This window comes from Microtus pennsylvanicus, chromosome 20 (assembly GCF_037038515.1).
Source record: "Microtus pennsylvanicus isolate mMicPen1 chromosome 20, mMicPen1.hap1, whole genome shotgun sequence".
NCBI classification, from domain to species: domain Eukaryota; kingdom Metazoa; phylum Chordata; class Mammalia; order Rodentia; family Cricetidae; genus Microtus; species Microtus pennsylvanicus.
The window spans coordinates 20193014-20219454 of record NC_134598.1 but is presented as its reverse complement, the minus strand read 5'-3'; the positions used below and the strand labels follow the sequence as shown (position 1 = coordinate 20219454).

General features: G+C 35.8%; 1 protein-coding gene across 2 annotated transcripts in view; it reads right to left on the bottom strand.

Moving 5' to 3' along the window:
- Nucleotides 1-26441, bottom strand: part of Ptprq (protein tyrosine phosphatase receptor type Q) — a 176388-nt gene that overhangs the window by 57419 nt on the left and 92528 nt on the right. For both annotated transcript variants that reach the window (XM_075954552.1, XM_075954553.1), the window contains exons 26-28: nt 24588-24911; nt 6906-7027; nt 2816-3002 (exon numbers count right to left, since the gene is read on the bottom strand). In XM_075954552.1, coding sequence (XP_075810667.1) covers nt 2816-3002; nt 6906-7027; nt 24588-24911 — 633 coding nt within the window. The remainder of the gene's footprint in view (nt 1-2815; nt 3003-6905; nt 7028-24587; nt 24912-26441) is intronic.

Below are 26441 nucleotides of genomic sequence, written 5' to 3'. Positions count from 1 at the left end.
CTTTTGTCATTCCTGTAAGGCTGACTTTACTATCCATGCATATATAAACAGAAGTTTTAGATTCTTTCTGATCATCGTTGACTATTAATTGCTTGACCATATGGGAAGTACATGTTTAGTTTTACAAGAGACTGCCAAATATTTTTCCATGTGTCTATCACACTTTATATTCCTGCTGACAAGTGTCAGAGTTCAACTTACATCTTTGCCATCATTTGATATTATCACTACTTTTAGGGTTATTATGTAATTCCGTTTCAGTAGATACACAGTTACATGATGTTGGTTTAATTTGCCTTTGTGCTAGGGCTAATGGTCTGGAAATCTTATCTTACTATGTGTTTATTTCCTAACCATACCTTCTGATGGATGAAATATCTTTTTATGTCTTTTAACAGTTTTCTAATTGGATTTTTTAATTGCTGGAATTTATAAAATTCCAGTTCATTATACTAAAATAAAAACACAGCAGGACAGTTGTACATATAAATGCATTCTAGTTGCGATAGCATGCACAATGCTTGTGAAAGCCCAAGTTAGACAACATTTCAGCATGAAGAAGGGACTGGGCGCAATGTCCCTTCCCTAGCCAAGGCACTAGCGACAAGAGTTAGCTGCTGGGAAAGAAAGAATCCGTTTTCTATAAAGTTGTGAGTCATGATAAGTTGAATGCATTCCAGGAGAAGGACTTACAATCTAAGAATATTTGTGCAACACAAATTGGCCTTGATAAGATGGGGGCAGAAAAATGGCATAAAGGGGAAAAGGGTGTGCCTAGGAAGAGTTGAGGTATGGAGTCAAATATGATTAAAACTCAATGAATGGAATCCTTAAAGAAATAATTAAAATTTAAAGATGTTTTTCTTTTAGAAGACTATTTTAGGAAGGAGGACAATCATGAAGAGGAGGTCAAAGAAGTTGCAGATGACCAATGTATAAGTAACTGTCACAATGACACTCATTACTCTGTATAATTGATACTCTGTGCCAATAAAACACTCCCTTATTAAAACAAAGCAAATCACCCTCAAAAAACAGTTTAGTATGTCACCAGTCATAGTAAATTATAAAATAAAAAGATACATGAAAAAACATTAGGATTGAAGAGTACTGTTCTTTATATCACACCATCAAAATGGATTTGTACATCTATTGTCATCTGAATGATATGGAAACTTTTTTTTCAGCCAAAACTGTCTGTAAGGAAGACATAAGATGTGGCCTCACAGTTTAGACACTCAAACTTGGTTAACTTGGCACTTCTTTGTAGAGAGAATCTTGCAGCACCCCTCAAATGCAGACAAATAAAAGAGAGTAAAAAAGACAAGCAGGAAAATTCATCACTTTGTGAAATATCCCATGCTAAGTAGAATGCTTTACAGACAAACTAAAGCTTAGTTTGGTTTAAACAGATATTTTTTGTACATGTTTCTACATATTTACATTACTTAAAAATTTTATCCTTTTTTTTTATATAGAAAGTGTTTCTGCAAATCGAGAATCAGGCTTAAAGCTGGATGAGGCATGGAATTCTCTCGATGTTGGCAACACTTTCTTATCCCAAAATTACTCAAGCCTTTACATCATGAATTCTATTCTCAGACGCTTAGCTCGCTTATTTTTTTTTTCTTCTGGTAATAGCACTATTAACTACCTCCTGGTGCAGTGGCTCTCAACCTTCCTAACGCTTTGACCCTTTAATGTGGTTCCTAATATTGTGGTGACCACCAACAATGACATCATTTTGTTGCTATTTCATAGCTACAATTTTGCTACTGTTATGAATCATAATGTAAATATCTGATATGCAACCTGTGGGGGTCGCGACCCACAGGTTGAGAACCACTGTTAGGATAAGCTTGATGAGCCCTATTTTGTGGTACACATGTGAGTGTATTTACCAACTTTGCTCACAAAGAAGCATGAGGAAAAAATGTAAAAAAGCACAATCAAAATATAGATCCCAATATAAATAGTTGGCAGTAAAACAGAAACACATGGGATCTTAGCACAAGAAAAAGGACCTTGCAAATTAAGAGTCCTCACTTTGCAGGAACTATTGGAAAACAGCATAGTAAAGAAACAGGCGAAAAATATTTTTACCTCCTCTGTGTACCTTAGAGACAGCAACAAATAGACCATAGCGACACAACCCTTCACCTGATATTTCCCAAGATATATCTAGTGGCAAAGAACCTTGGGAGTCTAGAGAAGGTGGGCAAGCAGGCCCTGGGAGATTCACTCTCCACATTCAATTCCTACTGACTTCTATGGTCTTTTTATTCATTCAGACCCCGCTTACAGAACTAGAGGAAACCTTCATGGATTCTGACATTTATAAAAGAATCACGTAATAGGGTACATCACTTGACTGAGAAAATGACTATATGTGACCTGATTCTAATATCAGATTATTTAATAGTATCAGTTAATTTTCATTAAAAAAATCAGGACCAACATAATCAAAGTGAAATTTTTAGATGGAACACTGCTAGCTGAAAACATTTAGATGAATTACCTGGTAGGCATAGCAATTCATTTCTAAAACAGCAGGTTTGACAAATGTAAAATACTACAGAGGGACGCATTCAATTTGGTTCCATATTTACAAGGACTGGATCTTCTACACATCCCGATTTGCCTCCAAAGTGTAGACAAACTTTACTTTTCTCCATTACAGCATCATTGATTTTGATTTTCTTAGGCTCTGCCAGTGTCTCGTAGTGCACATCTTTTCTCCAGAAGAGTGAGAGGTAAGAAAGACCAGCAGCCAATCCGCAGTTAACTGTTAGGAAAGGTGAGAAACATTCCTTACCTGATTCCAGAGTAGTAACAATCACTTCCGCACTTGGCTTCCCTTCTGCATACGCCTCACTAACATTTCCAACAAATGCTATGATCACCACAGAATACCTCGTGAATACTTGTAAGTCATTTATTTCTATTGTTTTGTTTTCGTCATTTGACTTCACGAAGGAAATATTAAAGTCATCATTATCTACCTATGGGGAAAAATAGTTAGTGATTAAGGTAGATAACAGTCCAAAGGTATAGGTATATATTAATCTGGCCAATATTTATTCATTTGCTTTAAAATCAGCTCACTCTCAGGAATCCAAAGTACTATGACAACAGTTAATCCATTTGCAATTATTTTAATAGTGGAAAGTCAGAGAATGTAATTAACCCACCACAGTCAACAAACCTATCAATTGAATAAGCAAAAGTTACTTTTAGAGTCAATGAAACTGTTGTCTGCTGCAATAGTGTATGGAAGAGAACGTGTAGGTTTTGGTGCCCAATCACCCAGCACTCAAATTCCAAATTGGTCAATTAACTCCTTTTGGGAAACTACTCATGCACTTTTACTTTCTACTGGGGTGGTAAGACTAAATTACTGTATCTTCTTGAGAATGTATAAAGATCAGATCTAAAGTGGTTGGCATGGAGATTTTGATGTTTGTTTAATTACTCTGTAAATTATGCTTTGTAACAAAATTAAGACGGTATAGATAGTAAAATCACATTCATGTACTTTCCAACTGAATAATAATTGAGAGGACAACTTTCTGTAATACTCATTGATATTTTCTGCCCTTTTAACTTTTTCTTTTTCTTATTTTACTTTTTTTGAGATTATAATATAATTACAACCGTTCTCCCTTTCCTTCCCTCCCACACACCCCTCCTCATGCTCCAGATTCATGCTCCTGCAGCCTCTCTTTTTTCAGTAATTGTAATTGCATGCATATTAATTTAAAAATTGGGGTCATAATAACAGATCAAAAAGCTTCTAGCCTACCACTGTTAGGTATAACAGTGGTGACAGACACAGTGAACTCTAAATACCATAAATGAAGCATGCACAAACGTGGTATCTTTAGGTATATTAAATGTGGCTACATGCTTTGTTCAAATATAGTTTGTCTTTGATGAAAGTTTTTGCCCATCACTCTGGACATTAAACATGGCTAAAGATTTTAGTACTAAATAGAGGATCTTTGGGGAAATGGTTTAGTATGTAAGTGCTTGCTATGCACTCATGGGAACCTGAGTGTGGATTCATAGCATCTATATGAAAGGCTTATGGGGAGGCCACATCTGTTCTCCCACCACTGGGGCAGAGGAGCAAACGTAGATATATCTCTATAGTCTATCTGCCAGCCAGTCCAAACACACTGCAAGATGCAAGTTCAATGCAATATGTCTCAAATGATAAGGCAGAAAGTGGGTGAAGAAGACACTAACTAATGTTGACCTATGACCTCCACAAATTGTACATACATACATAAACACACACACACATCATGTACACATATAATAAATTTAGAAGGGATTTTCCTGACACAAATTTGAGAAAATGCATAACCCATTAAGGCATATTATTCACAGGTAGCCACACTGAGTATTTCAGGCTCTATGTATAATTAGGGATATAGAGATATTTTTTTTAACTTGCCCATCCTTTGAAATACTGAGAAACAAATTTTGGAATTACTCAACCATTTCTTTAAATTTTGGTGTGTAAGAGCTTTTAACTTAAAGAAGATGCTGCTATGATAAACACACTAAAAGGTCAATAAATAACCAGCATCACAGACAAAAAGTCATTTATTACACAAAGAAGTGGAGGGAGATAGCCCACTTCTCTAAAACGATAGAAAAACCTTTTAACTTACAAATTCTATTCATCAAGCACAATAACCATGGCACAAAATATTTGAATATTTCATTAGTCATCAACACTTGAATTCTCATAAAATATGGATTTTTATTTTTTCCTTATGATTTGGCTTATTCATGTTGAATAATAATTATCTAGAGATAACAGTCAATCACTGTGTTGAATTATAACTATCTAGAGTTAATCACTGTGAAGGAGAATGATGCTTCCATACTCCTGCTTAGTACAGAGTGAATTTTCCAGCAGGAGATAAATTTACCGAGTTCTGGTGACTCCCTCAAGCTCTATAGCCACAGGGCCAATGAGATAGAATTTCAGTTTAGGTCCCTTATGAGTTCAAAACTATCTATCATGGAATATGGTGAATGACCTCTGATCATATAAAATACTCTCTTTATATCATAAACTATGCAATGTTTTACACTTGTTCAGTAGACGACAATATCAGCTAGTAGGATTATATCATGATGCATGCGCTCTACTGCCTATATTTGTTCCACTTCTGGACCGACTGCTGCCTTCCCAGTTTGCTGTAATGCTGTCCAATCCCCCAGTTTCTCCATGGGTTTGATTTGCTCTGTGGAACCTCCTCTATATTCTGTCCTCACCACAGAAATTATAATTACCTCATTCTCTCCCCCGCAGCTTCATGCCTTTCCCTATTATTGTTTATGCTGCCATGTAGACTGCTAAAACAGGAGCTGTGTGAAGCTAAACTTTCATTTCCTGTTCTTCTCCTAGTGTATAGAACACGGGGGATAAAGGTACTAAGAAATCACAAAATACATTAACTTCTAGTGGAATTCACTGAGTTGCTCTCTGTGCCTCTCTATCTTCCTACCCTTCTTTCCCTTATCCCACTTGCTCGCTTTTAAAGTCAGGAAGAAGGCTGTAGCGATGAGATCATAAAATCCTCCTCAAACTTCTTCTTTCTTTTCTTGAGGCACAACCAAATTCTAAAGGATAATTTCCCTCTTTAATGAGGAGTCTTTCATAATTATCTTTCTATAATTTGCATTAAATAAATATTCCCAGGGCCCTGACGTCATTTGTTTTTATCTATTAACGTACCAAGGTCTTCATAAATATACTCTTTAAAAAAAGAAAAGAAAAGAAAACAGAAGAAAAATGCGTGGGAGAAGACATTAAAATCTCATTTGATTTTGACTATAGCAGGGCTTTTGAGACAGAAGTACCTCCTTTAAAGAATTAATATATTTACCTGTTCCTCAGCGAGGCTTTTCTGCCCCTAGAGTATAAGCTATACTTATAATACAAGTAACAATCATTTCTCCCCCACGAGCTCCATGCATGCATGCAGCTCATGCAGCTGCAGGCAGAAGATCCGCTCCCAGGCTTCTCAAACTCATGCCTACGCTGCACCTGTTGCTTCCCTCCTCAGAGGCGTTCCTCTTGTTTCCAAGTAATCACCCCCATCATCCTCGAATTGTATTCTCCCTCACCACCGTGAGTTTAGTTGAGTTTTCAACAGTGGCACACATACTTCCAATTATTTCTCATCTGGCTCCTTTGCTGTACTTCCTCCTATGTTTTTATCATTTATCTTTATTTTTTTTCCTATTTATTCTTACAGTTTCCTGACCCTGACCTAGACTGCATTCCCAAATAATACAGAATCTCTAAAACAAGCAACGAGCATGCCAGGGTGATAAAAATCTTACCACATCACTGATTTATTTCTGCAAGCGGCAGCAAGAACATGAAAGTCAGTATCCACAGATTGGGTCTAGTTTCATGTCTCAATACACCAAGATTTGAATGCCGGGGCATGGCATGGTTGTATTATTTGTTTTTGGAAAGAAAAGAGTGATTCTTTTTCTTTGGCATCTCTCTTCTCAGGTCCCTTTCATGCTATCCGAAAGTCTTCCAGGATACACCTCTTCATACCTTAATCGGGAGATTGTTTCCTGAATGCCTCTTCCTTCTTATTCTATCCTAAAAGACCCCTTTCACTGTATTTTAAATCCAATTTCACTACTTTTCAATATGTGCACAGTCTTTACCCTGAGAAAACATGCAACAAACATTGAACTAAAGCAAATGTTTTTTTGAGCAGTTGGTAACTACAGAGTCAATGCCTACGCTAATAAATCTATGAAGGTCTAAGAACCATGGTCCAAAATCAAAACCTCTGAATAAACAATCAACATCACGAACTGTGTTTTATATTGTCTTTCGGAGTAAGTAAGACAAGCCTTACCGATTTGACATCAATCAAGTAGAGTGTTGGTCCAGTTAAGACAGCAGGTTCACTCCAGCTGATACTGATACCAAAGGGGGAGGTTGCAACCACATGCACATTTTCAGGAGGACCATCGGGAGCTGCAACAATAGGAAATCAATTACTCTGCCACATTAGTTAGTCCTTGCTACAGTATGAAAGGAAAGACCATGGAAAATGGACAGTCACAATGAATTAATTTTACATTCATTTACAGATCACAAGCATGCCAAAGGTTAACCACAAGACCAGATTCGTACAAACTAGTTACCACACACAAATTACTTCCACATAAAATAACTAAAGTTATAATACATGATATTTAATTTTGGTGTAATATGTTTAAAAGAAAGCATAATATGTCATTTGTGTAAATAAATGTTTTATTTAAAAGTAAATAATTGGCACAATCGTCTTAAGATAACTCAGAAGTATTTGATTATTGAAAGAGGCAAAAATCATAGTTGAAGATGGGAACTAATATAAAATGCTGCCATTGTTTAAAATGTCATCATGTGATTGCAAACTGGGTCAGGTTTATGTTTTCACTGAAGGGTAAAGTGAGATACAGTTATGCAGTCGTTCTGGTCTTTCTTAGACATGGAAACGTCAGTTATATTCATGATCAACCATGATTTAGGAAATTTATTGAAAGCCATGTGGGTTTTCAGTTTGTGAAAAACTAGAATTAGAAGGGTGTTGATGTAGACGCCATGGAGGGGTGTCGTTTATTGTCTGGTTTCTTGTGGCTTCTCAGTCTTCTTTCTTATAGTACCCAAGACCACCAGTCAAGTGATGGCACTACCCAAAATGGGCTTCCCTCCCATCAATCACTAATTAAGAATATGTCCTACAGCTGGAACTTATAGAAGCCTTTTCTTAACTGATGTTCCCTCCTCGCAGATGATGTCAGCCTATACCAAGCTGACATGATGCTAGCCAACATATTCAATGTGATTTAATATTCTTCTCCATTCCTGTACAGTAAAACAGCAAAATGCTGTTTCTGTGAGGAGACGGCTTATTGGTCCCTGGCTGCTCAGCCCTGAAATAATCACACAGGAACTATATAATTTAAATCACTGTTTGGCCCATTAGCTCTAGCTTCTTATTGGCTTACTCTTATATCTTAATTTAACCCATTTCCATTAATCTGTGTATCACCATGAGGTTGTGGCCTACCAGCAAAGTTTCAGCAAATCTGTCTCTGGCAGCAGCTTCATGGCTTCCCCTTGACTTCACCTCCTTTCTCTTAGCATTCAGTTTGGTTTTCCCTGATTACCTATCCTTTCAGGCCAAACCAGTTTCTTTATTAACCAATGGTATTCACAGCATACAGAGGGGAATCCCACATCATGTTGTTGCTCAGGAGCTTGTTCTAAAGACTACAGAGCTATAACTCTGGAAATGAGCTCCCAAAGGATACCAGGCTGGCTGTCTGAGGGCCACACAGTACAAAAACAATCCAGAACCTCTAAATTCAGTAAGTATAGATATCATAGGAAGAGCAATGCTCATGGAATTAAATAGCAGGAATAATGCCAAAAGAGTAACTTTGGAATCTAGTTATCTAGTTGTGATCTCTATGCTAAAGAATGCGGAGCTCTTTCCTTAAATATCAGGATGGAACAACCAAGAAAAGGAGCGTTTGCTCAGCATTTAGGGAGAAGACTCACATAGCTTAGGAACAAGTAGATATTTTGATATGAATTAAACCAAGCCACTATTAACAGCCAAAAAACCCTGGTTATTGTCATGATGCTGGATTTCACAGGCTCTGCAAAAATGACTTAAAATTTGGGAAATTAGTTATATATTGAGATGTCATCAATAAAGCTGGGGCATGTCATATATATATATATATATATATATATATATATATATATATATATATGTGTGTGTGCATGCCCTGAAGAAACCCACATTTATTTCACTAGATAAGTGTTTATAACATTGCTATGTGTTGTATGTGTCCCCCTTGAATTTAGGTATTGAAATATTATAGTCAAAATGATGATATTAAGGAGCATGCCCTTAAGAGATGATGAGGTCATGAGAACTCCTCATACAGCGAGTAGGTTTAAGGACCATATTCAAAAAGTTTAATAGAGTATCCAGTTCATTTGCCCTTCAGCCTTCCATCTTGTGAGGATATAGCAAGTCACCTCCTCAGGTACTGCAATCCCCATCTGATGACCAAATATCCTGGTGCTTTTATCTTTCACTTCCTATCATCTAGATTACTATAAGTAAACAAATACATATTCTTTATTAGTTATCTAGTCTCAGAGACAGCAGCATAGGTCATAGTGTGGAATTTGGGTGGCAAAGTTAGTCCATGTATATATCATAAATATATTGATATAATTTAATAATACTATGGCAATGAAAATTTATTTCTGCTTATACATGGAGTAGAAAATGAAAGAAAGTGAGGACGTAAAGATTCAGTGTCTTCAAGGCTAATGCTAAAGTCTCCTGAGCAAAAAATCCTGGGCAAAAATAATAATAATAATAAATTATTATCATGAAGGAGAAAGGGCCACTGTAGATTAAGGCTCCTAATGCCTACTTTATACTTGAAGTGTTCTATCATTACATGCTAGGAAGCAGAAGGGCAAGCTAGCTGAATGCTCTATGAGGTCTCTTTTATGGGAACCTTAATCTCACTTAGGAAGGGAGAAGCCTTCATGTCCCTCTTACCCCATGAATCAACTAGATGGAAGGAGAAAAGAATCTCTCAAACCTAGCTGATTCTTCTCCATGAAATGATCAAGCTCAGAGCTGCTGGGATTGCAGTTAAAGACAAGTGCTCCACCAAAAAAATTCTTCTTCCTGCTATTGTCCTGACATCATGAACAATTATTGAGAATTGTTCTGACTCAAGAGTGGCGAATTGAGTTTTGTGTCTTTATTGAGGATAGTTTGGTTTAGGAAATCTTTTCAAGAGACTACATCTACAGCTTCTTGGTCTTGAGTATACATCTTTAAATCTCAGCTGAGGACAGATCCCAATCTCTCTCCCAGGAAGACCTGGATTTGCCAGTACATCTATATACCAGCTCAGAAAGAAGCAAAATGCCTTGCTTAACTTTTTTTTTTATCTCTTACTGTAAAATGCCAACCCTGCAAGCATTCCTTCAATGCAAGCAATCAAAGCACCCATCAGGGAGTGCCAGCTACCCCAAGCAGAGCGGAGAGAAACATGACATTCAGAAATTACTCGTGATACATCCACCCTCCCAGGCAACTAAATATTTTATGTTCCATACACTGATCAAACATTTTTTTCTTTAAAGCAAGCTATCCAGCCCCTTGCTGATTTGTGCAAAATGTCATTTCTGAGCTCTCTGCGGTTGTTCTTTTTTCATAGTTTCTTTCTTTTAGAAATAATCACTCTAAACAACATTTTCATTTTCAGTAAATTTAATAATCAAATTGCCTGCTTTACAAATAAGTAGCCTGTGTCAACTGCTTCTGTGAAAAATTTCACATTTTATCAACTAGAGCTATAAAAGATTAGACCTCCTAAATTGAAACTATGAAAAGCAGATAAATATATTAGCAAGTATGAGTACAGCATTTGTAATATCAATATGCATTCTATCTGAAGAAATAAAAAATAATAATTTAAATCACAGTAAATTTAAAAGAAATGTTTGAAATATCAAGCGCGTCCTTTATAATTAAGCACTTAAGTATTTTACCATCTTTAAAATTATATAAGCACTCAAACATCTCAGAGGCTTCTAGGTAACTTTTGTGAAGAAATCATCAAAATTCCAAGAATGCCTAATAAAGTATGCCAGCATTATCTTCTTATTTGACTACAGTGTGTGATAATATATTACTACAAACACATAAAAAATAAATACAAAAATATTTAGCTAAATTCTAAAATAAAGGAAGCTAAGGGAAGCAAAGCTACGAGGCACTCCAACTTTAACAGTTTCAAAGCTCAATAAGCTTTTAAGCATCTTTGGGAGACATTGTTTGTCTCCCCGTCAACTGTCACATTCTGATTTAGGATTGTTTGTGAAATGAATCTAGTCACTAATGGGCCAAGATACCGCTATACCCTTTTCTTATAAATCACAGCAATTTACTCAGTAGGCATGATCTATCCTTATTCTCTCATTCCCCATAATCCAATCACTTCCTCTCAAGAGCACTCTCCCCCCGGCTTTCACAATAATGCATTTTCTGCAGCTAATAACCGTCATTTCCTGATTTTCATGCTTCTATCCTTGCACAGGAATGCAGGTCTCATGCGGGTCAGGGTCATCTTTCCCATCCATCTGTGTCTCCATGCTAAGTGTCTTAGCTGAAAGGTGAGTCTGGATACGCCATCATTTTGCCTGGTCCATATAAAAGTTTGACTGCCCCCAAGTCTGAACCACTTTAAGAACCAATATGCTTTGGTGTGTCTGATATTACACTACCAGTCGTGTAACATTCAAAGACTTGTTTGGAGTGTTACTGTTTACCCATCCCTGTAAATTAATGTTGAAACCTTTATACTAAATACTCAATAATTTTTAAGAGTATCATTCTGTGGGTGAATTTCCTAAATGAATACATGTTAAATAAAGATAAGAAGTGATAGCAATTCACAAGGTTGAAAATCCTGAGCTCTATGAATAGTAACTAAATTTTTCTGTATGTGTATTTTTACTCAAGTTCGGTTTAAACCTTATTTGAAAATGCCTCCTAGTCAGGTTATAGTAATTCAGAACTTGACACACTGGATCTTAGGATTCCTAACAACCATCATCGCTAAGTGAAGGGTTCTATGATTTTTGTGTTGCAAAGTCGTCAACAACCTCTAGAATTGTGAGCTGGACCTGGAGGAATTAGCTTTATGTTTCAGGTATCTCTTAGGATTAGAGAAAATCTAGTCCAGGCTGCATATCTTAAAGGACCTAAGGCATCAAAGGCTTCTAAAGAAACACAGCATTAGATTTACAATGTTTCCACGCAGGGAGAGCATCTCAGTGCATGCCTCCTTCCAATGGTGCCATGAATGTGATAATTGGTTGTTTTATTTCCTAGAGCACTGTGCTTTCCTTGGCTGGAATGTTAGTACACTGTTAGTACATAAAATATTTCTTACCATTTTATAAACCTTAATCTTGCTCTATAGTTATCACAACAACATATTAGTACCATGAAGAGCAGGTACTGCGAACCTAAATGTCAAATTACACCACATAAGAAGTAGGGAAAATGATTAATGGATGCTCACACCATTAGACTTTATCATATAGTTATTTCATCTGATCCTTAAAGGCGGCATCTATTATCATTTTAGACAAGTTTACTAAAGAAATGTGATGAAAGAAATACAAAATATAAGCAAAATCCATTCTAACACTCGCACTGCCAGATTATAATTAAAATATTCCAATATTGTATTAATTTAGAATGACATATCTTTTTCTAGAATTGTATCATATTTTCAAAATAACTTTGCAGTAGCATCTGTATCATCCTCAATTGTTATAAGAGTGCAACTCCAAACTATGCCATACTTCACACTAAATGAATTGAACCCTGGGGAAAGGGACAATTAATTAATATGCACCCAGGACAGCTATTAATTGGACACGTGTAAGCAGCATTGCTTTCTAATGTCAGCATATCTTTGGAAATGTAGTAACAGTGGTAGACAAGGGGATAGATTAGTTGTTTCCTGCTTCTGTGAAGGCTGGGAAGATAGCTGTGTGGATATATGGGAGCTAGTGATCACCTGGGGATGCACAACCCCGGACAGTCAATCCACCAACTGATTTGCTGCCATGTTGTCTTGGTTCTGGATAAACTATGAAGTAAACTTACTGCTACCATTGCCTCTTGCAGTCTCCAAAGTTTCTAGAGCATACTAGGTCATCGTGTTTCATAAAGGCATCAAGAAATATAGCGAAATCCATCTTGTCGTTGAAAGGGACACATCAATAATGAACAATCACTCAAGTAAGACCGGAAGCAGAATTGAACATTAGGAGAAAAATAAACATGACTGTTTTGCTCTCTTTCTCATTGGCTAAAGGGCATAATTTAGGTAATATAATTATTGAGACATCATTAAAGATAACTCAAAAACAAGGGATTAAAATAACCTCCAAAGTATACTTTCAGAATATGGTGTTACGGAAAACCCTAACCCATTCATTTGTGATTGGAAATGCTTGGATTATTTGCTAAAAATGGAGATCAATATATTCAGATATTTCTTATATCAATTAGTTAGAGCTAATAATATTACACACTGATATTTCTTTTAATTTCATGTAATTAGAAATAAAATATTTATTTCTAATATTATAGAAAAAGGCATACAATTTGCTCACATATTTTAGATTTTAAAAGCATCTTTATTTATATTTTGAAAACATTAAGACTGTAAAAACCCTTTTCTGACAATATATTTGAATGCTTTTAATCGATTAATTTTATAACCTTGCTGAGATTTCTTGTTAATTATCATCTTGGCAGATGCTCCTGGTAATAATACTCAGTACTATTCCAGTCCTGATAAAGTCTATACTGTTACTGAACTGCCTTCCCCACTCTAGAAAATGTCCCTCGGTGCACTACAGGCTGCTTTGGAAGTTACTGTAGAGCCTAGAATGACCTCAAACTCATTGTCTCTCACCTCCACTCCCAAGGGCCGAAATTTCACATTTCCACAGCCATGCTTGGTATACTAGTACATTTATACTCACTCAGAGGATTTTCCCAATCCTGCTAAGGTGTGAGAGTCCAGGCTCAATGCTACAGATAAACACAGCACATGACTATACAGGTATGCAGTCGTTAGGGCTGTTTGAGTATAACACATGACCATCCCTTAAGATTACTGTTGCTGCTTGGTGGTGGTGGTGGTGCACCCCTTTGGAGGCAGAGACAGGAGGATCTCTGTGTGTTTGAGGCCAGCCTGGTCTAGAAGAGCTAGTTCCAGGACAGCTAGGGCTATTACACAGAGAAACCCTGTATCTAAAAAGAAAAAGAAAATATTACTCCTGCTATCATTGTTCTGAATAATGGATAATGGAACCTACAGCTCTCCATTCAGTTACTCAGCCTGAGAAAAGTAATTATTTATATTGCCCAGCTAGAAACCCTGAAACCCACAACTGAGACCAAACTGTAAGACACAATGATGCAACCATAGCACAAATGTTATGAAAGAAGCCAACCATGTTTTGATTTTATTTAAGGCCATTCCATAAGACGGAATCCACACCTCACACTGCTACACTGGCAAAGAACCTGAGACAACATAGGGCTGAGATCCTAAAGGAAAATCTGCTACTGTTTTTCTGTTAAAGGATCACAGCAATAAAAATGCCTCTTAATAACACAATGCTATACCTGTAGATCAATACACCACTCAACTCTCACCAGAAAAGCTTCTTCTTGGAGTAGACAGGAATATAAGGGAGTAGAGAGGCATATAAGGGGACAATGTGCCGAGACATTTTGAATATCTTTATCAAACTCTTCCTCACAAAGCACAGACATCTCTATGAACAACGAGCCAAAGGATTGTAATAGTCAGAGGTCAGGATGAGTCCCAGAAAACTGTCTCATCCAGACACAGCAGAGCCAGTCGACATGTGATCTCAGAGTCTAGGAGAGTAAGCTCAAGGCCTCCACATATTCAAACAAGATAACAATACCAACAAGAAGAAGGGGAAGTGTGTGCAAAATCACACCCCTAACCATGAAGCTAGTTGCCATTTATAACTGCGAGAAAAAGGAAAATCACTTTTCTCTAATGGAGTGTCACTGGCATAGCAACTATACTCTACGGGTATATATACCCGATACCCAAAAGTACTTGGTCAACACAAAACAGACTCCATGTCTTTTGTGTGCCCTTTGCTTTGCTTTAGACTTTTTTGTTTTATTAATTTTTGCTTGTTTGTTTTAATTTTTGATTTTTATTCTTAGCGTTTTTTTTCTTTTTCCTTTGAGAGAAAGAAAGGAAGAAAGAGAGAGAGAGAGAGAGAGAGAGAGAGAGAGAGAGAGAGAGAGAGAGAGAATGGAACTGTGGGAAAGGAGGTGGAGAGGGAAAATCTGTTCAAAGTTGAGAGAGAAGAAAGAATATTATCAAGATATATTTGATGAAAATAAATAAAAAACATTTTCAATAACACTCCTGAGGTACAGCAATCATGTTTCTTTTTATTTAGAGTTTTCCATAGTCAACTATGAGTTTGTATTATATCTTAAAAAATGAAAAAACAGCTGAATTTTTGATGATTTAGTTTCTGAGGCTGGCGAGGTAGTTACAAACGCAAACTCCCAACACACTAATCTTCCTTTATAGATCTTTCTGAATCAAATGAAAGATTATTCTCTGTAGAGTGAAAGCAAATCCAACTAGAAATGAGATTTGAAGTTTGTGCTGAGAAAGGAGGTGATTGTTTTAATTCTGAAAAGAGAAACTAGGGTTGAGTCATGAATAGGACAGTAGAAGATTCCTTCCTACTCTGTGAAGAATGGGTCTAAACACTAATTTTTTTTAAAAAAAAAAAACATGGTGATAACCTTTATAATTTCTTTTGTAGGATTTAGAAAATTTGTTGCAAAACAGTCTTTATGTTTATGTTAATGAAATTTCAACAAAAATACATTTTTTAACTTTTTATTGATTCTTTGTGGATTTTTGCATCCCGATCCCATTCACCTCCAAGTTGTCCCTTCATAACCACCCCGTGCCCTTGAAACCTTCTCCCCTACCAAAAAAATAAAAGAAAGGAAATCATCTGTCCATGGAAGCTGTGGTGGGACACAGTGAGTCACACAGTATATACTTTAGTCTGTGCATCTTGACTTGTAAGTGTTAATTGCAATGATTCACGGGTCTGGTTCAAGGTCTCTGGCTTCTGTTACACTATGGGTATCGAGCCCTCACTGAGACTCTTCTTGGACATGCTGTCCTTTGTATTGATCTCTGGGACATTTGTTTAATAATTTGGAACAGCTCATTTGACACTATTTATTAAATGATATCATGAAATGTTATATGCATACTGTCAGTCTCTTAAGACTACCAACCATCTTTTACCTGTGTGGTAGCACCCTAGGTGTAACACAGTGGACTTCCCTTTTGTTTCCCGTGTGAGTAATCTTCCTTCATCATGTACATTTATTATATTTCATTATTTCAACAAGTTATTTATGTACTTTGAATTCTTCAGTCATTCTAAAAGGTATGAAATATCATGAGTGTTTAGACTCATTTTAGAAAATTATTTTTTCACTGTTTGAAGTCCTGAAAGAAATATTAGGTACATGCTCCTTTCCTGTATAAAAATTCAGATTTATGCTGATTATTAAAAAGAAAACTCAAAATTCTGAGTATTAAGTAGATCAATTTTTAAAATTATGATAAATCTATTCTACATGAACAGTAACTCACTGGATGGATTTTACTTTTAATAACATCTATACAAATATTTGAAGGACAAGATTCAGAAAACTAAGAAAATTTATATGAATTATTTTGAAACATAGATTTGAATTTGAAATGTTTGTTCATCAAATCACCTCTTTCTTCAATATCTATAGTACATCATAGGTACAAATGCATGAAGGACGGAAGAATTTATAAGTAATGGTTACCTGATTATTTCTGCTTTGAAGGTACTCAAAGTCCCATCAAAGAACAAGATAAATTATGATGTAATTTGCTTAATATTTTAAAAGCACATTTTTTGGAGGCAAGAGCAAGGAGGGAAATGCCTAGAAGCTTTTTTAGAAAATACAAATGGAAAAGAAAAGGTAGCTGCTCTTCAAAAGAGTATGAAAAGGACACTGAGAACAGAAGAAATACAGGAGCACAAAGGAACAAATGGTTGTCTAAAGAATGCTGAAGGGTATGTTTTTCACAAAGGTATACAAAAGCATCAAAAAACTTTCATCATGAAAATGGTGTGGTAAAAATTAGAAAACAGGACAGATGTTAAAGCATCTTTTGTACTAACCCAGAAGACAGATATGAAGAATATTCTTAGAAACCTTAACAAAAGAAAAATAAATACAAAAACAAGAACGATTAAAACAGGAAAGTTCACGGATGATGCGGACAGGCAAAAACAAGAACCAAGAACGATTCCTCTGCTGCTACATTCAACAAGACAATTGGTTGTTTAGTATGTAGAACCAGGACACAAAAGGAAAGAAAAGACTGGCCATGGCACAGAGGAGATGGGCAATTGAACCTTTGGAAATCTAAAATGGTTAGACCAATAACATCAATATACAGGTCTAAAGGAGAAACGATTTTAAAAGACAGATTTGGTAGTTCTAGGCAACCAATATAGATAAGTTTCAACAGCATCGGACTGATTTCATTTATAGAATGAATTATAATTGTTCCATTTTCCCTAGTGACGGGAAGGTAGAACTATTCTAACAGAGTATTTCTTCTATCCAGGCAGTGGATTTTTGTGTGTCCTTGATTCACTTTTCCTATTTATGGCTAACATCACTTTGGCATTGTGTCTTTATATTTGTGTTGCTCTAACCTTGCTTGTAAGTGTATTTTACAAATTAAATTAAAAAAGACAATATATGGCAATGCATTAACAACCTTTTAAGACACACTAAAGTGCGCTCAGTCCTCTGCTTGTCTTTCCTTCTTTTTTAGTTTGTAAAGTTACATTCCTTAGAAACTTCTTTGATGAGGCATGTTTTGTTGAATTTTTTTAACCTGACAGATGTTTGGGTAGTTAAAATTCCTCATGAGTATGGTATCCTGTGGTTTTCACAACCTAGGCTCTACCTCAGGAATTTTCCTTTCTTACAGTTCCTCTGTCCTGGTGGTCTATAGGAGATGCACGTAATGAGATTCCCTCTTCATTCCATACTAATTTCACACCCACACTTTTTTAATGTTGTCTCTTTCCTTATTATTATGCATGCCTGTCGCACAACACAAGGATTTAACCAATTTTTATGCTATACTCTCAGATCACACAGCACAAACTGAGGCTAAGGATAAGCAGAAACAAAAGGATGGATATGATAATCTATAAGTTAATGCTTTAAGTTAAATCACTCTCTCTCCCTTGTAATTTTGTGCTTTGTGTCTATATCCACACAGAACAAAATAGAGATATAATTTCTATAGAGATGCTTTAAAGAGAAAACATTTTGCTTCATTATGGAGACCACAGAACAAGGGAGAAAGAAACATAGTTTGAATTGGCTGGGTATCGTTTCTTCTGTTCATTCTGGCTTATATTTTCAGATTCACATTCAAAGACAATTTAGCTCCCAGCTTGCATTCAAATTCAGAGAGATTCTGTCCTGTTGCTCTTCTTTACGAGCCCAGAGAGATTCAATAATAACACTTTCTGATACTGTAAACCAGCCTTTACACTTGTAATTCACACGTTGACATTTTTTGATCTTCAACTTTTGAACAGTTTAATTTCAGACTAATCACCAAGCACGATCCCTTTCTTAAAGGCACAAAGTGCTAGTAAGTTGTTGTATTAATAAATGCTTAGGCACAAGTTCCCACAGTTTAAACAAAACACACACTTACATGAAACATTATTTTGTTATATTACTACTCAGTTTTCTTCTCATCTAATTCAGTTATGTGATTAAATACTTTGTTTTAAATTGCATCATGAAACAGCACACCATTTTCCAATTGTAGAGAGTAATATACAACATTAACTATTTTCATCTGGGTTATATGATTTTATAATATGTCTATTAATTTTGATATGAAGAAACCTAAACATTATTTAAATGCTGAAAACATGATTGTTTTTAAAGAGATTTTTCTTTGGTTATTTTAATTAATTTTCATTGTTTGTTTGATTTCTCTGGTTTTCTCTGAGGCAGGGTCTCACTGTGCAGCTCTGGTTGTCCTGGAACTCACTCTATAGACCTCGCTGGTCTTGATCTCACAGAGATACCCCTGCCTCTGCCTCCCAAATGCTGGAATTAAAATGTACACCATATGTCCACCTCTAATTACTTTTGATTTTAAATGTCAGTTCACCATTCAAGCATGCATGTAGCACATGTACACATATGTTTATTATCATATATAATATATGCAGCATCTTTTAGTCTTTTATATAAAATAAAATCAGTTTTCATAAAATTAACAAAATAGTGTTTTACTGCACGTATATGTAATTCAGAAATTAAAATATTTTTCATTAGAAAAATGTTTTTTCTATTAGACCAAGAAGTTGCCATATTCCTTAGAATAAAAGATAAGTAAACAACTCTTCATTAGTTAAAGAATTAATTTATTACACCCACACAAAGGACTTCTCTTTTTAAGAGGTATGGCTTTGTGAATGCTACAAACATAATATACTTTCATAAAGCTAAAATATGCACAGATACACATCTATAAATGATTATTTACAAAAAAATAATCTATCTCCAGTTTTGAGTTAACTGACTAGTTAAACATAACTGCTCTTTAAGAATTTTAATATTTGACTGTTTGAATGCTTTTTATTTTTAAATATCATTTCATGTATGTATGATACAGGTAGCAAAGGTACACCTGTGCTAAATATATAATACATGTAGTATATTTTCATTTTCTATACCATATATGTATATATTATTATATGTATATTACATATCATTACACTATAACTGGAAAAATAGTTGCATAGCAAACAGAACAACATATATAATTTTTAAATGATATATTAATATATTATGTGTATAGTATATAATGTAATAATATACAATAAACATATATAATATATACACACATATATTGTTCTATTCAATATTCAACTATTTCTTCCCAGTTACTAAGATTAGAATAGTTATTTCTTTTCCACACCAGAAGGGGTTAAGATACTCATGCATCTTGACTGACTGATCTCGAACTGAATGTAATTTTATTCATCTGTTTCTGCAAACAATATGATAATAAAGTCTTAACAATGGGTAAGAAGTGTCAGAAAGTAGTGTAAGGAATAGTGTTCAACTAGCAATTCAAGCACAGGAAATGTCAAGAATCCAACTTCTTCACTTTATTTGTTAGATTCTGAATTAATGTGATATGTTGTTATGCTAATTAAACAAATCTACAGTAGCCTTATGTGTCTCTTTAAGAGTCAGCGCATTTAGAGAGTTTACTTCCTCAGGCAGTGTGTGGATAGTGTGGATAGAAGTAGGCACTTCATGAGCAAGCCGCTCACAGGATGCAGAATGGAACCCTTCTCAGAAGACACTGAGAAACAGGCATATTCTATCCCAAAGTTGCAAATGAACCGGCCAGATGTGATGTGTTTGAGATACACATTAAACATACTCTTTTAATTTTTAAAACTTACCTTCAAGTTAAAAACTAGGTGTGTTCACTTAAAAATACCTAACCTTGCTGTTTCCTACCAAACACCAAAGTGTAGTGATTTTTCATTTGTATTTTAATAAATAAAGCTTGCCTGAAAATCAGAGAGTAAAACAGCCCCCCCCCCCGTCAGCCTTACAGACCAGGCAGTGGTGACACACACTTTTAATCCCAGTAGCCACACCAGTTTGTCACAGAAACCTTTAATCCCAGCCATAGAGAGGAATGTAAAACAGGAGGAGACAGCTCTCACACACAGTCTATTTCTGATATTCCTGCAGGCAGGATCGCCATTATGGACTGAGGTCGAGGTAAGAGCCAGTGGCTGGCTGCTTCGCTTTTCTGACCTTCAGGTTGAACCGCAATATCTGTCTCTGGGTTTTTATTAACTGTGCTACATCAGAAGACCAAATAGTTGGGCCAGAAAACACATGGCTGTGGATAATACACTATCTGCTAATTTTCCATTGTTCCTATCACTCACTTGTCTCATATCAGTGAGCTTTATTCATTGTGATACTCTCTCCAATCACATATAAATTCCTGGGCTTTAAAGTTTGTTCTTTTAGTTCAAAGTCCCACTTTGTCATTTGCCTACTGCTATCAGGAGCACCTCAGACCATAGCTTTGCCCATGCTTTCATATTTACGTGTCTGTTTCTTAATGGTTTCAGTTTCCAGTGCCTGCAGAGGACAGACCTGAGAGGGGAGCCTCCTGTTGCCGTATTCCTAAGCCAAAAGTATTTCTAACAGTATTTTGAATACTGATCCTTATACCCACAGTTGCTGTACTTCTCCTCTCATCCAAGAAGTTTCTTCTTGCCCCGGGTGGAGATTATTATTACAGACATCCAAAACTAGCCCCAATGCTAAGAACAGGTGAGAATGGGTGCCCAAACCCAAATGGTTAAATTTACATCGCAACCCTACACCCATGGGTCAGGAAACACCATGAGAGAGGGGTTGGAAAGGTTTAAGATCCAGTGGACTAGGATGCCTTATATTAGATAGTGCCTTGTAGGTATGATAGAAAGGCTACATCAATGGTCTCAGCAATATGGTTGTCTAAGCAAGATTTGGCAACCAGTTGGCATGCCAATGAAGATGGGGAATTTCACCAGGTGTCACCTCTAAATGAAGAACTATAGTTAATCAACAGCGGCTCAGAGAGAGTTAATCAGTTTTCCCCAGAGATGAGCATTGTGATATGTTATCTAATTCCAAGAGGTCAACCCTAAACACATAAGAGCAACCACAAATGGAATCAACGGTGTGTGTATGTGTGTGTGTGTGTGTGTGTGTGTGTGTGTGTGCATGTGTTTGTTTGTGTGTGTGTGTAACAATAATTATGGAAGAAGAGGCCATGGATTTGAAAGGAAGTTAGGCAGAATACTGCAGGAGCTGAAGGGATAAGAAAGAGTAGTAAAAATGATGCAAATGTAGTACTTGTATAAAAAATTTTCAAAAAAGTAAATAAAAAGAATAGCAATGTTTTCTCAAATAATAGCATTTAAAATGACTATTCTTATTGACTTATCCCAACTAAATCAAATGTGTTTTTACATTCCCTCTCCCTCCCTCCCTCCTTCCCTCCCTCCCTCCCTCTCTCCCTCCCTCCCCCCCCCTCTCTCTCTTAGCATTGGCATCCTAATTATCACCCACATTGGAAAACAACTCCTTCTCCCTTATCAACTATAGTTCTATAGTTTATTCAGTCAATTTTTCATTCATTTGAGAAATTCCTATAGAGTATCCGCTATTATCAGAAATTATCTGAGCTATTTATGTTCTGGTAACAACCAACAAAATCTTTAAAAATAAGTAGGTATTTATTCACTGTAAGATGGGGCTATAAAAATAACTACATGGCTATTTTAGATGGAGATGTCATAAATGATTCTAAACATAAATCATTAAATAGAAGGTTATATAATTTTTTTTTCTGATCATGCTAAGAAAGACAGGGTATAACAGTTCAGCCAAAAAGCAGAAATTTTAGCAGCAAAATTCTATAGCATAAACAGGAGGTGGAAGTAAGGAAAAGGTGGTTACAAGTCAGTCATAAAAAAAGTCAAATTAGTTCACTTAGTTGAAGTTAATCCTAGATGGATAGAAGAGGGAAAAAAACACTGTCTAGATTTTCATTTTCTGCAAGTAAATCAATAGTAGTATATACAAAGATATCAAAGCGAAGACTATGGGGGAGATTTGGTGTTTAGATTTTTTATTTCAAGAGGTTTATGAGACATGCCTGCCTAATGCTATCAACTCATATTGATATACAGTTCCTGGGAGCATTTGGGACTATACAGATTTAAGGATAATCAATATGTAAGTAGACAAAAATCATAGGACAGAAGAAATCTAATTAATGTAACATCTCCTGATGCTGTGCAAGATTAAAAAAAAAAACAAATGTGAATTTCTGAATATTCCAACATTTAGAATTAAAAAAAAAACAGGGCAGGAAAAATAAGCAAGAGTAACTAAGAAAGAACTGACAGGAAAGTCGGGGGGAAAGAAACAAGAAAACTAAAGGGGAAAATCTTCCAGAAAAGCCAAAGTATTAAAGAAAAGGACTTGGATAAGCAATGTGTTGAAAACTGAATTTGGGGGATTTGACGTCAAGTGTAGAATTACACTACACAACATTTGTTAATCGCTATGATAAAAATGACCCAGGCACTCCAGGGAACTGTAACAAAAGATACAGTCAAGAAACCAGACAAAGTGTCTAGATAAAAGCTTATTTTATTAGCTTTAAGGTCCCACAACAGAATCCACTTGTCACTAAAAATCATGTGTGTGTGTGTCTGTCTGTCAGTCTTTGTCTGTCTGCTAAAAAGAAAAAAAATTCTTTTGGGAAAATAAAACTTTAATTTGAGAGGAATTCCTGAATAAGAACTTCATTAAGAGAGGAACAGTATAAATTCTGTACTTAGAGGATGTTGTCTTTTATATAAAATATCCCTGACAGGTTCATGTTTGAATATTTCATCCCCAACTACTGGAAATTTTGGGAAGATTGTGGAATTTTTAGTGGAAAGAGGCTTTCAGGAGGAAGCACCCCACTGGAGGGCCGATGAAGAGGTTTTATAGACTGGTCTACTTCTGGTTCTTGCTCTGCTTCATGACTACAGGTGCAATGTGTCGAGTCGTGGGCATGCTCCTGATGCCATGTCCCCCTGCAATTGTGGACTAATCTCTGTGGAACTATAAGATAAAATAAGTCCCTCTTTCTTAAGTCCCTTTGGTCAGGTATTTTGTTGTTGTGTATAAATTAACACAGAAGGGGAGTAGTGCTGGTATGAGCAGCTATGATGACTCAGAAGAGTTAGGCATGGGACAAAGATGGGTTTTGGAGAACATCTACATAAATATGGCATTCAGAATTTGACTTGTAAATCATTTACGTTTCATGGAAATTCCCACACTTGGATCCAAACATGGCTATTAATGTTTCTTAAGTAAATGGGGAGGCCAGTTATTTTAAAATATGAAACTTAAATTTAAGAGTAATCTTTATCTATACTCAATTATTTCCAAAAAGAAATGTATTTTCAGGACTTTTCCCTGAATTTGAACTGTAAATATTATTATTACAGATTTAGGCTTCTTTATATTATTTTTTCTTCTCCCTATCTTTAGGTGTTTATCAGATGCTTGATAATATTTTCCCAGAAACTGACATCTATTAGGGTCATCACATTTACAGTGTTTATGTTATGTATGCTTATGCGGGTCTGAATTCAATAAAAATAGTTGAAAATTCCACATAAAAGTCACAAAACTGACAGACGGTGGTGGTGCACAATTTAATCCCTGCTCTTGAAAGGCAGAGGCAGGTGACTCTCTGTGCGTTCAAGGCCAGCCTGGTCTACCAGAGCTAGTTCCAGGACAGGCTCCAAAGCCGCAGAGAAACCATCATTTCAGGAAACCAAAAAAAAAAAAAAGTCACAAAAACAATATATATGAAGTGAATGTGTAGGTATCATTCTAGGTCAGCATATGGCTAATCAATGTGGCTTAGTGGGATTCCATAAGAGAGTGTCCCCATAATTCCTTGTTGTAATATAAGACTCTAAGATGTTGACACAGTTCTAGGTGTATATAAAAAGTTCTAACAATCACCGCAATTTAGTTTTACACTTAGTTTTGTTTCAATTAAAAGCAAATATGTTGCTGCATAAGTTAGTTTGCATAATAACTCATTTTCACATTTGGTGATTTTGTACACAGTGAAATAAGTAAAAACCATTAGCACAACAGAAGCAGTATGAATAAATATGTCAAGACAATACTCACGGCCAGGCAGGGTTTGTGTAGAAATCCAACTGGAAGCATTGCCATAGCCAGCGTTGGTGCTGGCAGCCACTTGGAATCTATACCACCTAAATTTCTTTAATCCATACACCGTTTCTTCTGTTACGTTCACTTCATAGAGGAATTGAACCTTTTGCTGTTCGACACACTCCTCAGATTCCCATTCTCTGCATTTTTGAGCACGGAGCTGAGTGGTGATCTTGTAGTTTTGGAAGTAGCCAAGGATAGTGTCAGGTTTTATCCATGTTAGCGTTGCACTAGTTGACTGCACATCAGTAAAAGCTATATTTGTGGGAACACTGGGAACTAAGAATTAAAGGGAAAAGTCACAAACATTATAATGCAACCTGTGAAGGTAAGTCACTTGATGGCAGTGCTCAACTCGTTATTGTCACACTTAATAAACAGAATCTCATGTTGATCCTTTGGGGGCCATCATTTCCAACATTTTGGTATTCTTCATTTCTAACTTGACTGCACAACCCACTCTGAAATAGTTGTAGACAAACACTCTGGATTTGCATAGAAAAATTTACTGATACAAAAATAATCATATGCTTACATCATCCTCAGAACTTCCCTAGATACAGCCTGAATTTTTATTGTTCTGTTCCTAAGGAGGATTATTTTTAATTATTTAGGTATCTAGTAAGCAATAAGCACATTCTTTTTATTAGAAGTTTTGATTAAAAACTGTTTTAAGTAAGCCAGCTTACTTAATAAATTCATGGAATTAATTGAACTCTGTTGATAATGTGTATAACGAAAGTTAACTCTTTCTGTAACATCCCTGACACACTAGTATTACCGTACAGACTGAAGTAACAATATATTGTCACAACCGTGTGCTCTTAGTAGGAGCCCTATAACACTTTAATAACTGGGAACCTTCTATCAGACTCTGAGCCCACTGTTGGGCAATCAGTGTACACTAAAGCTCATATTTTTAAAGACAATTTAAAGTAATAAAAGCATATTATAGTTAGAAATATGAAAGATCAATAGACTAAGTAGTATTGGAACCGTTCTTAACCATGAATGCGTACCCTTTTATAAAATGACGTAAAAATTATTTTGACCTTTAAAAATTGAAATATTAATGAAAATTATGCTAATATTTAGATTAAAAGTAAGGATAATAAATGTTCAGAAAACTCACTTATTCCTAAACATGTCAAATTGGTAAAATACTTAATAAATATATAAAGATCACCTCCTAGTATGAATAATATTGTAGGTACCAAAAATACAGTAAACAAATCCAGATCTTTGCTTGGTGAAATTTATATTAAAGAAAGAAATTTATTTAATTAAATAAATTTATATAATAAAAATACAGATAAGGTGGGGAATGGAGAGATGGCTTTGTGGTTAAAAGACATTGCCTTCCCCACAGAAGACCCTAAGCTCTCTTCCCAGCACCCACAGGGTTACTTACCACCTTCCTGGACTACAGTTCCTGGAGATCTGGTGCCCTCTGCTGGTTTCTGCACACACAAGGGGCACATGCAGTGCACATACAACATACACACAAAACATTCATACACATAGAAACGCTTAAAATATACAGATAGTGTTGTATATAGTGAATTGGAAGGTGGTTGTTGATGTAGAAGAAAAGGTAAAGCGGGAATGGAAGAAGGCTTCGTGGATAATAATATGTTAAATGAGAAGATACTAAGTTCCTGATAAAGGAAAGGGAGGGAGTTGTATAAAAGCTTCCAGGAGGACCAGCTCTAGTGGAGGAAACTGTAATTAGAGTGACTGTTATAGGATGATGCTTTGCTTTGCTGCAAAATAACGAGGAGCGAGGAGTGACTAGCAGGAGGGGAGGTT